The 16,681-nt window shown below is 42.8% G+C and overlaps 1 protein-coding gene across 11 annotated transcripts in view; it reads right to left on the bottom strand.

The window, feature by feature from the left end:
* Positions 1 to 1,628: 1,628 nt before the first annotated feature.
* The window catches only part of WNK1 (WNK lysine deficient protein kinase 1), a 104,424-nt gene continuing 89,371 nt past the window's right edge, over positions 1,629 to 16,681 (bottom strand). For 8 of the 11 annotated variants that reach the window (XM_048059563.2, XM_066990203.1, XM_066990206.1 and 5 more), the window contains 8 exons: positions 15,549 to 15,628; positions 14,378 to 15,036; positions 13,248 to 13,450; positions 12,029 to 12,223; positions 10,687 to 10,779; positions 8,364 to 8,405; positions 5,010 to 5,197; positions 1,629 to 4,707 (listed from right to left, as the gene is read on the bottom strand). In XM_048059563.2, coding sequence (XP_047915520.2) covers positions 4,393 to 4,707; positions 5,010 to 5,197; positions 8,364 to 8,405; positions 10,687 to 10,779; positions 12,029 to 12,223; positions 13,248 to 13,450; positions 14,378 to 15,036; positions 15,549 to 15,628 — 1,775 coding nt within the window. In that variant the 3' untranslated portion in view covers positions 1,629 to 4,392. The remainder of the gene's footprint in view (positions 4,708 to 5,009; positions 5,198 to 8,363; positions 8,406 to 10,686; positions 10,780 to 12,028; positions 12,224 to 13,247; positions 13,451 to 14,377; positions 15,037 to 15,548; positions 15,629 to 16,681) is intronic. The other 3 variants (XM_066990204.1, XM_066990205.1, XM_066990208.1) reach the window with 3 other exon arrangements.

The following is a 16,681-nucleotide window of genomic DNA, read 5'->3' as shown; positions in this document are numbered from 1 at the left end:
CCCTTCCTCGTGTGGCAAAGCGGCTCAGCTGGAGCTCCTGCTGCCCGGGGGAGGAACCTGGCAGCACCACGGCAGTGTTCAAGCTGGCACCTGCGCTGGCAGCACTCTCCCTGGCAGGTGGCAGTTTGAGCTCCCCACGGGTCAACGCTGGTTCTGCATTACCTGAGGCCCAGAGGCAAGGATGATGATACAGCATGGCTGGAAGTTTGAGCTGAACCAGGAAAATTTACAAGCTTTGGTTAGTCCAACGCCAAAACTGATGTCAGACTTGAAACAGGACCTCATTCCTGTGCTTTGCCATTCCTGGTTTATCTGGATGCGCCTCTTAAAGCAGTCTGTCACATTTGAAGCAGTAAGCATTTATTCCTGTTCCTCCTACTTCACCTTTGCCACTTTTCCTTTTTCCTTAAGTAAACTATTATCCATTTAATTCCCAAACAGGACAAAGAACAAGCATTGATTTAACTATGGAAATACAAGACAAGTTACAGTTAAATGTAATGTATTATACTTAGAAAATAGTTTCAGATTTCACCAATACTGGTTTCTCTCCAACTCAGGGCTGAGGCTCAGGAAAGAAATACATACCACATGTTTGAGTCATGCACCCACTGTTGAAATAAGATACCTGTAAGGAAGGGAATGCACAGACATACAGCATTACTGTATTCAACAAAGCCTCCCTCTCCAAACTTTTACAAGAGAAAAACCTAGAAGTCTAAAACAATTTCATCAGCTTTCTTGACTCCAGAACAGTGCAATTGTAGATATCTCTGCTAAGAGCAATCACTGCAATATACCTCATGGATTGGTACTTTTTTTTTTTTTTTAAAAAAAAAAAAGGCAGTAAAGTTCATACTTGGAGCTTTTTCTTTAAGGACTTGAGCAGCATGACTCGTAACAGAAGCCTTTCTTAAAATGGAAAGAAATGCAGCAGTAATTAGTGTTTAGAAATGTCAAATAATTCCTGCAAGTTACAGCTGCTTGAGAATGACTCTGTAAAGTGGTTCTCCTCTTATACCGTGTACCAGTAGAGTTGCAAATTTGGAGATGGAATTCAGATTAGATCTAGACTAAAGTTAGCCCCCAGCACCACAGGTGCTGCTCCCTTCCACCCAAGAGGAGAGCGATGGGCCCAGCAGAAGGGACTGTTCCCTGCCAGGGCAGGGGCTTCCCCAGCCCTTTTAGCAGCCCTGCTCCAGCTTCATTGCCAAAAAGGAAGCACAGAACCGCGGCTGGTTACACTTTACCTGTGTTGCAGGCTGGGGAGCAGCCAAGTTCCCGAGTGGCCTAGCTGAGTGTTTCAGTAACTGCATGACAGTCTCAGCCATGAGCACTCCCCTACTGCTCTGGGCATTATCCTGCATACCTTCTCCCTCCCTCTTCCTTAACCTCCTGGGACTCCTCCTCTCTGAAAGACTCATTCTATGAATTGCTCTTTGTAGTACCTTGTTTCAGAGAATTTTATTAGAAGGTCCAAGGCTCATCGATCACTGGTTTTGAGAAGTTAAGGGTCTCCTTGAAATGGGTTTCTTGTACTTTCCTGCGATAAATTGGATAACAGTTAAATCACTCCTGAAGCAGGAAGGAAAGGTTGGAACCTGCTGTTCAACAAGAAAACCCACGGCTCAACAAAAGCAGGTTTGGTTTATTTCAATGACTTTGTTTGATATTCTACAAAGGTAACAAATGGCAGCACAAAGCGCAATCATACAAGAAGCGCAGTGCCTGGGTTTAGTGCAAAATATACAACTAACTACTACGGCCAGGGAAGCCCAAAGTTTCAATTCTTTTTATTTTTTTATTTTTTTTATTTTTTTTTTACAGTGTACATTGTTAAATAATGTAAAGAAAACGCTTGTAATTCAGAAACAGATTTTATGTGGAAAAAGATACTCAAAGTGTAATATTAAACAAAATAATTTAACAGTTCAGTAGCATTAGTTTATTCCTCTAGACTTCAGTTATTCATCCACAGGAGGGGAAGGGGGAATCAATGGTAAATAAAACCAGTTCTTGCATAACATGAAGTGAAAACGACCTCAAACTTATTAGATCAAAATTAAATAACCACGTGCTGCATTCAGCTGATTACTTCCCCTGTCATGAATATTCCCCTTGTTTCATTACTGCCGCAGGTTTGCAAAACTGCTCCTTTTCCTCGAGCACACCTCTCCCCTTACACTGGGCGTATTCAGGAAACTTCTCTGCATCCCGTCAGACCAAAGAGCAGAGGTTTTCTGTTCAACTTCAGCAGCAGGAACCCCTGTTTTCTGTCCCCCTTTCCACCACACTCACACCGTGAGCCTTGAGCCTCCTCTCCTGTAGCTCCAGTCTGCACTTTAGTTACAAAGAATAAACCCCCAAATCTAAGGAACTCAGAGCCCAGCCTCCTTGCCACTGGCTTTCACCCCCAGGCATTCCTCTCCACCTTGTACATGCCCTTGCTGCCAAAACTGCTTTAAAAAAAAAAAAAAGTGACAGGAAAGGAATGGACCTTGCGTGTTTGTAAAAATAAAAGCGAGAACATCCACAGACAGAAAAACTCCCTATTAAGGCTCCACGGGGGAACAGCACTCAGGGAAAAAAAAAAAAAATCAGGCAAGTAACATCTCCTTGATGCACCACCTTCCAGGATACCAGTGAGCTACTCCCAAGTACCAGGAAGCAGTACTCTGATCCTTCACAGCTTTTTGCAGCACTACATAAATACTGGCTGGTATTATTTTTACTTTGAAGAGGAAACCAGTATTTTTAAATATGAAAAGGGAAAATGAACAAAGCAGAAGGTACAGTACAGTTACTAAGAGGTGACAGTTAGCTACAGTCCTGGTACCAGCTTGAAATTTGTTAGAGTGAACAAAATCATAAATCCTCCAAAATAAGACTGAGGAAACTTCTTGATGCCGGCTGTTTCAAGTGCATCCATTGCCGGCAATGGACGTTGCACCAGGACAGTTTATTCCTGGCTTAAATGGATTCCAAAAAAAAAAAAAGTAAGAAAAGCAATCCCAGCAGACAAGCCCATGCCAACGAGCAATGGCACCTCTCCCTCAAACCACATCCTGACCAAACATCTTCACCACTTCACAGGTGGAGTCAAACTGCATCTTAAATTGGACCTTTCCCAAAGACACACCTTCTCCCCATCCTCTCCATTTCTGATCCAGACCTCCTGCCTCTGTAGACAATATTGGTTAGTCTCAATTTAGCGTCACCTGCAACCCTCCATCCCACCCCCACCTGGCCCTCATCACAGCAGCAACTTCAGATCACCCACTCGGACAAGTTTCCCCAACACGCAGCACCTTGTTCCAATCCACTGCCTCAGTGACTTCGCCCTCCACGCACCTACTCTAAACAGCAACGGTATCGCTAAGAAAACTGCAATGTCCTGGTCACTAGGTACAAGTAATCCATCCATCCTTCTCTGAACTTGCCCTCCGTCCACCTCGGGGTCTGCTGGGAAGACAATGCTAACTGCAGAAGCAATAGAAGTCCAAGGCACTAAAATATCCAGCAAGCATACTGGGAGAACAGACAAGTATTCAAGTACATTAATTTATACAATTTTACATTCACATTTATTTATCTAATACAATGAAAATACAAAGGAAAAAGTTAAAGTGTCTCCAATAAGTATAAGGATATAGCTAGCTTTTTTTCCCATTTTTTCTTTTTAACTTTTTTAACCCTCTATATTCCACTCATTTTTAAACTACTGTTGTCCAACAACATTTATATATCACAGTGTTTCCACATCAAAACTGATGGTAAGTACATGTCCGCAGGGAACTTTTAAAATTTTTAAACAATTTAAATTGCTCTAATGCTGCAGTCAAAGCTGTTAATATCTTACTTAAAGCAGTAATGACCTATCAAGCACGGGCTGCACTGCAAGTCCATTCATGTGCCCCACCATTCTGGAGCCAAATACAATTGACTGGGGAGAGGGAGAGGAGGGGGATTTGGACAGCTTTTCTCCTGGTCTTGGATCTTCAGGGAGAGAAGAGAAGTGTGCTAAAGCCTCATGCTAGGATTCAACTCTCCCATCTCAACACGCGTGGATTCAGCCTCAAACCAGAGAAATTTTAGAGCAAGACTGCGTTAACTGACCCCATAACTTATCTTCACAGCTCTTGCTCCACACAAGAGCAGGACCCCTCAAGTCAAAAGAACTGTCCCATCGTAAGGATGCTGATCATCCTCCTCCCCCTTGTAAGCATGTGGGGAAACCCCCTTTACATAGTTAACAGCAATGGTTGGAAAAGAGAAAATCATTCCCAGTCTGGCAAGCCACCAGTTCATTGCAGCACTAGGAGCTGATACAGGGCCCCATCTCCCTCCCCATGTCCTGTCCCGAGGTCTAGCCAGCACGGTGTCCGAGCGCGGCTAAGTGGTCCGCAGGTTGGAGCCTGGAGGGTTGCTGATAGATTTCTGCAAACTGCTGATGTTGAAGCTTTGCAAAGATGCGGCACCTACGGGCTGGAACTGGCCAAGTGGCTGCTGTGCTGGACCACCTGTCCCACTCCATGGAGCGGCGAAAGACGCTGCCGGATAACCATACTGCTGCGGAGGGCACATGGCCTTTGTGAAGGGACCTAAAGAGGTAGCTGATGCTGCAGAGATGGGCGTAGCACCCAGGGAAGATGTCATAGAGATACAGAGCTGACCTGGAGCCGAGAATTTTCTTGCCATTCCAGGGCCCTGAAAGAAAATTCAACCCTCAAGTCATACAACTGCTTAAAATCCACAGGCTATCCCCTTAGCCCACGGGCTCTTCCAAATGGATGTTTGCAAGGATGCACTATGGCCTTACTCTTCAGTTATTCCCCTTCCCTTCCATAGCATGTAATATAATGCTGCACGTAAAAGATATACCCAACATCTTTAAGGCACAGTTGTCCAGGTTATGTGGCAACCATACTCTGCCTGCTGTTTGACACACTAATGAGACAGCAATGACAGTGACAGTTTCTTCCTATAAACGTTTGTGGGTTAAATCTTACCTCATAGTTGCTATGCCCTTTGCCAACTTTCTTGCCAGACAGGTTCATGGCATCTCGGGCCCAGTTATCTACCAGCTTGTGCAGGTCATCTGTGAAAGTCCCTTTTCGGCTAGAGGCAATAGCAGTAGGCTGAGACTGGGGTGCTTGGCTGTTCACTGTAGCCCCGACTGTGTTAGTGCTACTGGTCCCTAAAAGTACAAGAAACAGGAGTCAAAACTCAGGTTAAAGATCATCTTCCTCTAGTAAATGTAATAATTGTGGCAGTGGTACAACAACAGAGAGCCAGTTAAAATGCCATGCAGATCAAGTCTACATTTCAATTCCAAGACATGCTGAAGTAGGAACTACAAGGACTCCTACAGGCACATCTATTTCATGGATATGTTTGCTTTTCAAGAAGCGCTGCAAGTAGTCATCTTAAGAGGGAATGGTAGCAGCCTCTAGGTCTTTGCAGAAGAAAAAGGAGATTAGATTTCGGCACCAAATGACAGAAATCACATCATTCTCTCATCCTATACCTTTTAATTAGCAGCAACCACTATCAGCACAAGTCAACGCCACCTTGGAGGACAATGCTGGATGCCGAACAAGGAGCAGTACAATCAGCATAGCCAGCTGCTCTGTAGAAAATTATCTCCACTACGTAAAATGAAGAGGAAAAATTCACCCAGATTACATAAAAAAGCCACAGTGAGAAAGAGCAACTGTTGTTTCCAATAGCTGCCATAGTTATGTTCTTGAGAATAACCAGATGGGACTATCTTCATCCACCAAAGAGCCAGGATCAGCATGGGAAGCCTGCACTGCATTAAATTTCGCTTTTTGGCTCTGAAGGCATTTTTTTGCCATTATGTTCACATTTCCTATGTCAGAAGAACAAGCATTTCAGATGCAAATGACTAATGCAGCTTAAAGAAGGCAGAAATGGGAATAGTTCCTTGGCCCTGCTTTGAAAAGCTTTTCTGTTCACTGGGCTGACCGCAAGAACACAAAGAAAAACCTTCACAGAAATACCAGGGCTTGGTTCTGCTAGAAAGCTTGCTGAACAGCAGCCCGTAGAAAACGTCGCAAAGCTTTGTTTTGGATAGCCTCCCTGCCCTACCCCTCTCTCTTAAACAAGCAACTTCACTCAAGTTTGAGCTTTTCAAAGGCAGCTACCAAAACAGTAATCAAAGCTGTATACCATCAAGGAAGCTTTCTGAATTCCTAGTGGTACTGCAAAGTGTCTTCATTTACAGATGTGGAAATGATGGTTAACCACTAGGCCTATAGTTGTGGTTTTTTGTTTTGTTTTTGTTTTCTGAAGGACACAGTAAAGGCAGAACAAATCTAGATTTCTCAAATCCATTTAGTACAAAACCAATTAAAGCACCAAAAATAAGCATCCTGCCATTGCAGTGCTAAACCCCGCACTCACTGCGAGCACACACCCTCACCTCCATGGTGTTGGTTCTCAAAGTTCCTCAAACCCTTCTACTGGCTTGCTCTGAACACTGCAACTGCGAAGTCTAAGAAAACTTGAGCGTATGGCAGAATTTCTGAAGAAAACTGATCAAAAGCGGAGCATGAAAAGCCCCAGCAATGAAAATCACCTCTGTATTGTAAGGGCCAAATGACAGTCCCTGTCTCCCGCCTGACAGCTAATTCACCTCCACCTGGCCACCAGCCTCATTCCTTGCAACCACGGTATCAAAGAGAGAACTGGCTCCAAACCCCTGCAGGAATGCTTCACATTAAGGAGTGAATCAGGAAGGTGACATACTTACTACACAGGACAATTAAGCAAAGTGTTACTGCCTCTAGTGGTGCTGAAGAGGGAAGGATATGCATCCCACCCACCAGTTCCAACTCGAGCATGGAAGTGGCTCCCCGTGCGAGCGCTCACGGGTACAGGCAGGCAGACACATGCAACAGTACCCACGGGAAGGAAAGCATTAGGTTCCCTGACCAGGGTGTGCAGCTGCAGCTCAGATGAACGGTAACAGAAACTCACTGTAAGGTGGCAAGGAAAAGTCTACAGTAAAATAACGAGAACCTAAAGCATGCAGTGCACAGACAGTGCTCAGAATACAATTATTTAATCAGAACTATGACATGAAAGGTGAAATTAAAGACAAAACAAGCAAAACCAACAAAGAGGTACTCAAGAGGAGGCATCAAAACCAGTAACAACCACATTCCACCATGAGGGTTCATGCAGAGCTTGATACACTTGCTCTCATACTCTTCATGATGGCCAATATCTGGTTTTGGTATCTCACATTTCTGCTTTGATCAGTAAGCATACAGCTTATAATCTAGGCCCTAAACTGAGGAGCTTCCTCAGGCCACAGAAAGAATAGAATTATTCAAGGAATATAATACAGTGCATTCATCTGAAAATGTGAAAAGTCTTTTAGGAAATCTCAAGTGCTTTGGGATGGATTGGTTTAGGGTTTGGTTCAGGGTTTAAGGCAGGTGGGAAAGGTGAGAGGCAATGAGAGCCTTGTCTACAAAATGATTTTGTTTCAGAGCTCCAGGCCCAGGTCGCAATCTGAAGCAGACCAGCCTATACTATTAGAGGCAAGCTATAAAATTACTAGAGCTCCCACAGTAACAATTTAAAAACTGCCCTCTCAGGAATTTCACGTTTTAGCTCTGATGTATTCACCACCTACCGAAGCTGCCATCCAGAAGAGTCTGAAAAGGAAGTGTTTCAATTTGTAGCATTCAATGGGAAGAACCCCCCGCATTCCTGCTCGGTCACAGCAGCCGTCCCCAGTTCTGCTCTGAGGTGAGTGATCTGAAGTGCAAAGGCTTCTCCCTCTCCAGCCTGCTACCTACAATGCCTTTATTCCGCTCTTTTTTTTTTTAATCTCCCCATAAGCCAACAGTGAAAAGGCACCTTCAAAATCTTAAATGGCACAACCACACCCAGGCTTTTCTAAACATCTTACTTTTAGACACAGACTGGAGATCTGGGTCTGATGGCTCACTCTTACTCTTAAAATGTTGAAGGAGTCTCTGCAATTGGAGGTGGCAGAACCCATCAGAGGTAAACAAACCAGCTGCTCAAAGGTACGGTTTTAGCACGTCACAGTGAGCTGCTGACCCTGATGCTCGATTCACTGTCATCAGCGGTGAGCAAAGAGCTCCACAGTGAAGGTGAGGTTCTGCCTGCCTCCACCATTCTGCAGAAGTAATAGCCACGCTGTATAAATATGCTAACAACAGAGTAGACATCAGAGGGCACAACAGAGACAGACAGATGCTGTGCTGGAGACAGAGTCAGGGAGGTAAGGCTTCAGTGACCAGAAAAAGCCAATGAACAGCTTTACAATCAGGAACTGGAGATAACAGAAATAAGATAATTACTACAGAGCTGGTTGCAAGGACAGACTTTTTTCACCATCTTCCCTGAAGCACAAAGAGAGAGTCATTTGTTAAAGATAAGAGAAACAGTGAGAAATGTTTAGTATCAGCAAACAGTACAAAAAGCTTGGTGAGAAACAGAGGACGTAGCACAGCACGGCTCTTGAAGTTACTACTGGGACATTCTAGGAAAAAATCCAAAGACTGGTCTGACAGTTTCATCAGCTGTACTTTCAGAGAAAGAAATGGTTCAGCCTCCTGCCTTTATTCTTCAGAATTCCCAAAATAGTGAAGAATGGCAGGAAGCATTATTGTTATCACAAAAGGAAAAACAAGTTCATCTTCCATTTTTTTCAGGACGTAGAAAGCACTTCACAGCTCTCAAGCTCGACCGTGTCACAAAACGAGAAGAATTTGATAGGCCAAGTGCTTTCATAGTTTGTCACCCTATTTTCCCAAGTCTTCCCAGCTCCGTGGAACAGTTCAGACTTTCCCTGCCAAGCTGTACCGCTCTGTTTCTCCAGCTGCACAGTTAAAAGCATCAATTACCACCCTGTTTCCTCAACACTGCTGATTTTAACCCAGCATCTTTTCCAGTTGTCACTCTCCACAACAGTCTGCAATAGCATTTCAAGGACAAGACTCCGGGAAGCAAGCAACTTGTAACAAGCTGGGAGCCAGGCCAAGCTGTGCCATGCCTTCACAAGTATTACCTGCTTTTACAGGACAGCTACAAAACGGTTTTCAAAAGGAATCCATTTCCCTTAGCACCAGTCCCACAGGCAAGGGATATACATGCCAAAGCACTCTTATAGCCAGATGACGTGCAATTTGCAGCAAGCCAAGGCCTCGTAGGCATATGACACTCTAATATAGTCAGTTCACTGTCAAGTCCAGAAGCAGAGTGGTCGTTCTTTATACTCCCTACCCCAAAAAGGATAGGCCAGACTAGAGAATTTTAAAAAGCTAGCTTTGGTAAGCATTTCACTCCTTCTAAGAAAGGAGCCATAAGTCTTTGGATTGCAGATGTTAGTTGCACATCTGCACAGTAACGTACCTAAAAATCCAATCAAGTGGGCTAGCAGTATAATTGCAAAACTTGGCAGCCAGGAAAAATTCTCCCCTCCCTCTGACTCACTCCTGTCTCAGAGGACTGAGTTGGTTGCATTGCAGCTGTCTCTGCAGAAGGCCAGGTCTAATTCCTGCACACAGTTCTCTGGCTGCCAACTGCAGTGAGACAGATGCTACAGATGCGTGGTACTGTCATGCAGTGCAGCAGCTGAAGGTCTCTGTACAGCACTTAAAGCTTTCTCACACCAAGTCATTCCAGAGGGTGGGAAATAAATGTCAGAGCACTCAGAAGGTCTGGTCTGCAGAAGCAGCATGGGAGATGTCACAGCACTCCCCATCAAAAGCATCACATCAGCAGCCTCAGCTCAAGCATGTCATTACTTCAGAAAATCACATCAGAAGTTTGAGGCTCTCGTTTTAATCTGGCCTAACGTAAGCGCAAGTGAAAGGATTTTGAAAAAAGCTGCAAGGTAACTTGTGAGGGCTGACAGGATGTCTGACAATGGCTATTTCCCCACCTTTACTGCTATTTGTGTCATATTTAGTCTGTCTCCAATTCACAGTAAGAACTTCTAAATCTGGGGCTCATCTGAGTGTGCCTGGAAGTATCCTATAAATATTTTTAAAACCCTCAACACTTCAATCTTTAGCTATCCATCTGCTAATGAACACAAGAAGTCACTGCTAACTGCCTACAGGTGGCATCAATGCTCTGCACTGTAATCAGCACTAGTGCTGACAGCATGCAAAAACACCCAGCTTGCACAGTAAGCATACTACTGGAGGAAGACAACACAGCCCTCCTGCTATCAGTTACAATAGTGCCCAGCAAAGGAACAACTTGGAAAACAAACCTTCCTCTGTGTCCCACTAGAAAGAGTACTTCCCCTCCAAGTCTTATGTCAGCTAATATATGCTGAAACATAATTACTAAGCAGGCCAGAATAAAAGGCCCAGGCACTCACATATTGCAAGCTAACCCTGATTTCTGTTATCTCACTGAACTGCCCAGAAAAGTTTCCGCCAAAAGCTTGGAGAACTCAGTGTTTGTTATTATGTGTTTAATAAGAGAACACCTGACATGAGAACCCAAACTTCTAAAGGTGCGCTAAGAGCAGCTCAGCTGTGCCATGGAATACAAGGGAATACAAGGTGGCAGATGAGAATGGGCTGCATGAAACAGATCCAGGCAGCAGAGGAAAACAAAAAGACAAAACAAAAAAACAGACAAGGAAGGAGTAAAGGTGTTACACACAAAGAGCCAAGCAGGGCGTACTCAGAAATCGGGTCCTCCTGCCACCAGGCTTGAACGTCACTCTCTCAGATGCACAGTTAAACTTCGCACAGCCTGTGAGAAAACAAAAACGGGAAGAACAGAGGAAGGAGAGGAGAAGAGACAGAACACCACTACAAGATGTTAGCAACTTGAGGTTGGAAGGGTGAAATGCATTAACATGACACACAAGAATAAGCCTCAAAAGAGTGGACCAAAGAGTACGCAGACAACATACGGAGTGAAGAGACTTGCCTTCAACAGCTGCAGACATTAGGCCAAGTTTGCTGGGTTAATCTCCAGTACATAACCCAACAATAGGGTTTCAATCAATAGGAAAGCCAAATGCCAGCAAACGTATCTAACTATAATAGATACTGTACAACTCTGGATGTAGGGAGATGAAAGTAGCTCCAAAATACTTGAAACAGTTCATTAAAAACAATCTCTAGAGAAAATTATTCCAAGAAGTCCATTTCTGTTTTCCATTTGTACTTCTCCAATTTCAACAAAAAGTCATTTGATTTGATGCATTCAATCAGTCTATGGTAAAGCTTTTCAATAAGATAATAAAGCAGAAAAACCGGAAGCAACTAAGTTCACAGAAGTAAAAGAATCCCCTTAATGAGTGGCAAGGAGAAAAAAAACTTCCCAAATAAATCAGTGAGAAATGATTTGATAGCATACTAACTAATTATAAGCAATTCCCAACTTGAGTAAAATTAACAATTCCTACACCATTCCATACTCCTATACTCTTACCCAGCATATCTGTAACCCATAATGCAGAATATGGGCCTTTTTTTTTTTCTTTTATTGCTAAAAACATCATTAACAGAAACAGCCAAAGCAGTTAAATCTAAAAGGACTAAGTCTTCTGAAGTTTCCTACCGTTTCAATCATCTCTTAACACCAAAGCTGTTCTGCCCCTTCCTCAGTCTCACTTCACATTTGCACACACCTCCCCCCCTGCTCCTTCTCATCTGTCTCCTCATTCTTCCAGCCAACACCTTTTTCCCCAGGTCAGAAGAATATTGCTTGCTGCCATCACACTGCATTCTTTTGTGTCCTTCTTAGTGTTTTCATTAGGGCAGATGGGGCCATATGCTATCTATTTACTACTTCAACAATCTCAACATGCTTCACTTACGTGAGAAGCCTGAAATCTAGTTGCAAAAAAAGTTGTTATCAGTGTCCATGCATAGGGGTTAAATTCCCTGTCTACTTTACAATGTGTATTAAATACCAAGTGTCATCAAGCTGACCATTCTTTCACCAGCAGCAAAGGTGCAAGACTTGACGCTAAGTCCATTTAAAGTCTTACCTTGGCCCGGTGCAGAAAGGCTTGGTACCGAAAGGGCACCATCACTCGTAAAGGCAGAGTAGAGATTTTCGCTAGAAGGTGAAGGTTTGAGGGGCTGTAACAAATGGTTCTGTCCAGTCTCTGGCACACTACCAGGAGGATGAAGAGTTTGCTGTGGGGGTAAGACTGATGGTGCACTCTGAGCTGATAGATTGCCTATAGGAAGAAAAAAGGCAAAACACATTGAATATTTCATTTTCTAAGCTTTTGTCATCGTTTCCAAGGGAGAGGAAAAAAAAAAAAGGAACAGAGGAAAGTACGAGTGAGCTATTTTGTTAGTAATGCAGGAAGAAATGCAGGGCCAGGTTGCAGAGGGGAAGGATATTGCCCTCTGGACAAGCATGACATTCCCAGAGGGAGAGAGGGAGAGGTGCAGAGGAGCGACTACAGCAGTTCCTAAGAAAGTAGTAAGGCTAGAATAATTTTATGTACTTTAGTCTTAAGGGAACTCAGTGTTAGCTCACTGTCACATGCTTACACATAGCTCCTCTATCACATAACAAAACAGAAGTGAGCCCACAGTGCGACTGGATACAGACCCTGCTGCATGACATGGGGCTGGCCATCCAATGATGTTTACTCAATGCTACAGGATTTGAGGGACATATACAATTACACAGCAAGGATCTGACAACCACATCAATCAGTCACGGAACTATTTTCCAATTTATTATAAATACTGTTTTAATGAGAAAGGAAGCCTTGACAACTGAAACTTTCGATTTGGTAAGTATAAAGAATTGTGACTGGAGAGGAGTGAAGAGACCAGTCCCATTCTCCAAAATCATTTTCAGGAGAAAATAACAACAGTTCATGAAAAAAAAAATCCCTGGTACACTAAATTTACACTAATTTACACTTTTCACTCCGGATAGGAGGGATTCCCAGTCCTCTTAGCCAGAGCCATATCACTAATATAAAAAAAAATACTCAATTTTATAACTGCTCTTACAAAGCTACATGATATACTTTCTGTATGTTTCAGTAGATTGCAAAAGCCACAAGCAAGACTATCAACTATCAAAAGCAATTTAAGACTTCATAGTCCAGACAGTAGAGGAACCGGGGGGGGGGCGGACACGACAGGAGTGAAGGGGGTGGAAGAATCACATCCACCTGAAAGTGACAGATAGCACCATGTCAGTACTATCTTATCTAGAAAAAATGTAGAAAGCCTTACCTGATAGTTGAGGGCTCTTATTTCCCTGGGAACTGCTACGGCTGGACTTGCTGCCTTTTCCTTTAGTGGGTCGTCTTCTCCTTCCTGAAAGGGGTGCAGCTGGGGGAATAATTACTGCAGGCGGGACCTTTCCTAATTTTGTGTACAGTGATTCAATCTCCTGCTTCTGGCGACTCTGCAGCTCCTGGATCTCTTTAAGGTGCCTAACAAGTTACAAAACAGTATGACTTTAAAAAAAAAAAAAAGAAGTATGTATGCATGTGTGCATACAATCCTTCCCAGCTTGTTTGGTCAAACTTCCATTAACATTCAAGAACAGAGGAAATAAATCCCTTCCACAAATAACCACTGAATGCATACGGCAGAAGGCCTGTCTTTTTCCATTGTGCTTTAACACTGACTACAGTTTCAATACAAAGTTCCCAGTGCTGTATCATAAAACCAGAATAAACAGATGTACAAACAAGAACATACAGCTAACATAGAAGATCAAACTATACATCATAAATGTTACAGGAATAGTTAGATTACTCATTTTATGAGGCACATGGCCTTGGAGGACATACATTTGTATTGCACCATTCTGTTCAGATCAGAGCAGTTGCCAGCTGTCCTAAAAAGCCAGCTTTCAATATAAATTAGGAGGTCATATGCCTTGACTTCTGAGGTTTTTTCCTAAGTCAACAGGGATTATTCAGGAAAAGGAGAACAAATACCATAAACGCATATTAGAAATGCTGAGTTGTGTGTCATTTTCAAGGGACACCAATATTTCTACTAACTACTGAATTTCAGTCCTACGCAAAAAATTCCATACATCTGCACAGATTTATCCAGTGTGGCAATCAATCTATATATAAACGCATGCAACAAGATTACAGGTTATAATATTAAGTATAGCAAGTGTGTATACCCATTGTTTGGAATCATAATGTATTAGTTCCTGCTAAAGGATTTTACTTTCCACATAAACACCAACAACGGGACCTGATGCTTAGCAAAGGTCTAGTGTTTTAAAGAAGTCTACCTTTTTTCTTTGAGAAAAGTAGAGTCCAGAGGAAAATAAAAGATATTCACGTTAAGCATCTGCTACACGTTTCATGCACACACAAGACAAAAGGAAGCCTTACTTCTCCCGTAATCGACGGAGTTCCAATTTCAAATCTTCATCTTCAATATCCGACTCGTTGTCACTGCTCATGTAGGAAGAATTGAACGAGTTGCTAAGGCTCTGAACAGGGAGGCTGATCTTTGACCCCATGGGCTGGAGAGAGTCTGGGCTCCCTGAGCCGTCATCCACATCCTTAGCCATTCCGCTCAAGAAGGCAGCCTCCAGCTCAGAGGATGGACCATTCAAATGTGGGGACTGCCTTGACTCCAACTCTTTCTTAGGAGCTGCAGCCGAAGAAGCAACTTGTTCCAAGTCCACGGAGAGAGGAAGAGTCATTGGCTCTTTCTCTGCACAGGTGACCTCATCCTGAGTCTTTGACACTGAAAAGCGCCCCACTTGATCTGTTGTTGTTGTTACCTGAAAGCGTCCAACCTTTGTAGGCTGACCAACATCTACTGGCAACTGCAGCCCAGGAACTGGCTGAGGAATAACATCTACCACATCCACAGAAGAGTCAGTGACAGCCTCACTTTTCCGACTGCCAGCCTGCTTTACCAGTGTACTCTCTGGACTACTGCCAGAAAGAGGCGAAGAATCAGAGGAGGTGGTTTCAAATTGCACCGGCTTAGTTTCAGGTTTGTCACTCTCTTTTAGCACATCATCCACTGCCACAGATACCTAGAACAGAAATGCAATCACACAGATCTTCTTAGTTCTTCCTCAACATGATGCTCTTATTTACCTTAAATACTAAAAATCATATGGGGGGAAAATAACTAGTTTCCCTGGAACGCCACAAAGCAAGCTTCTTCCCTCCAAGTAACACGTTGCCACACAAAACAGCAGTTCTAGATAGGCTGGATGATTAACTCCCAGAAAATCCCAATAGATTCAGAGGGGACTTGCATCACAATCAGGACTTCCTTCACATAAAGACCAAGGCCAACAGATATGCAGTTAATCCCTGACATGATCAAATGCTGGATTCACAAACTAGACCTTGTATAATCTAGTGCAATCCCTGCCGTAAATGAGAACAGCGTCTGCACAAAACCCTTCGATCACAAGCTCAGTATGGGTATTTTCTCCCAATACGAAAGCCTTCAAAGAGGCACACTGAGCTGGCACTAGGCAGTAACTGCTCAGTGAGGATTCCGTATCAACAATTACATCCGTTTAACGTCTCCCACCTGAAATCGTCCCATCTTAAGAACACCAGCTCCTGCTGCAGCAGCCATACCACTGCTCTCTCCACCACACGACGCTGAAGCTAAGAAAAAGGAGAATGGGATTGAGAAGAAAATTAGCAACAAGTTATTCACACTCCAACATTTCAAACTCAACTGTCAGCTGAGTATTTATGTCATGCTTTTGGATTCATGGAACCTGATCTCTTTTCTCAGCTTTGCCGTATAGAATTTTAAAATTGCATTTTGATACTAAGTATTTTTCTATGAAGTTTCCCTGTGCAGTACACTTTTCAAAAGTGCACTTCTTGATTGTAGTAAAAAAGCATACTGATTTCTAAAAAGGATGTGAAGTAGACAAAGACTCAAGAACAACTGGAATTTATATAAGAACGAACTTAATTTTAGTTCAGTACCCACAGTGACTACCTAAATTTCAAATACTGGCGACAGTTTCTTAATAGAAAAATGGTATGTTAAAGAGATGCTATAAACAACATTTACTCAAAGCAGTCTGAAGTCTGCAGAGCTGGATCCTTATATGTTGGCTCCTAATTTTATTGTTGTTTGCACTGGCAGTATAAGGTTACAAAGAAGCTGAGAAATAGCATTCTATATTTAAACTAATTCTGTTGGACAGCTTGCTGTGTTTATTCAGCAACTTCCCAGTTCATTTACTTTTACCATCTAAACTTCACCAGGCAAAAAACACTCATTTTCTAGCAGTAGTATGACTTCTATGGTATCATTACCTACCGGCATACTATAATGGGGCTATTTACTATTGTTTTTATTAGCTTTTGAAGGTTTGTCATTGAACGTGAGGCACATGCAATTTGAATATTATTTACTAAATTAATCAGAAATAATGTTAGTATTACATTAGCAGTTTCTTTTTTAAAAAAATAAGTTTTTTTTTTTTTTTAATTAGGATGAGTAGGAGAATACTGATTGGAAAGCCTCAGGCTACTTTTGCAGTTTGGGTTGTTTGATTCTACCCCCTAACTCCACCCCCAACAATAAAAGTCATTTAGATTTGAAAGTCATTGATCATTCAGTATTCAACTGTTGATCATCTAGTCATCCTTCAGTTGTTCTAAAGCAGCCAGAAGAATCTTTTTTGTTACTGTTTCTTT

The sequence above is a fragment of the Anser cygnoides genome, chromosome 1 (assembly GCF_040182565.1).
Source record: "Anser cygnoides isolate HZ-2024a breed goose chromosome 1, Taihu_goose_T2T_genome, whole genome shotgun sequence".
In the NCBI taxonomy this organism is placed as follows: domain Eukaryota; kingdom Metazoa; phylum Chordata; class Aves; order Anseriformes; family Anatidae; genus Anser; species Anser cygnoides.
Note: the sequence above shows the minus strand (reverse complement) of the source record. Positions and strands in the feature narration are given on the sequence as shown.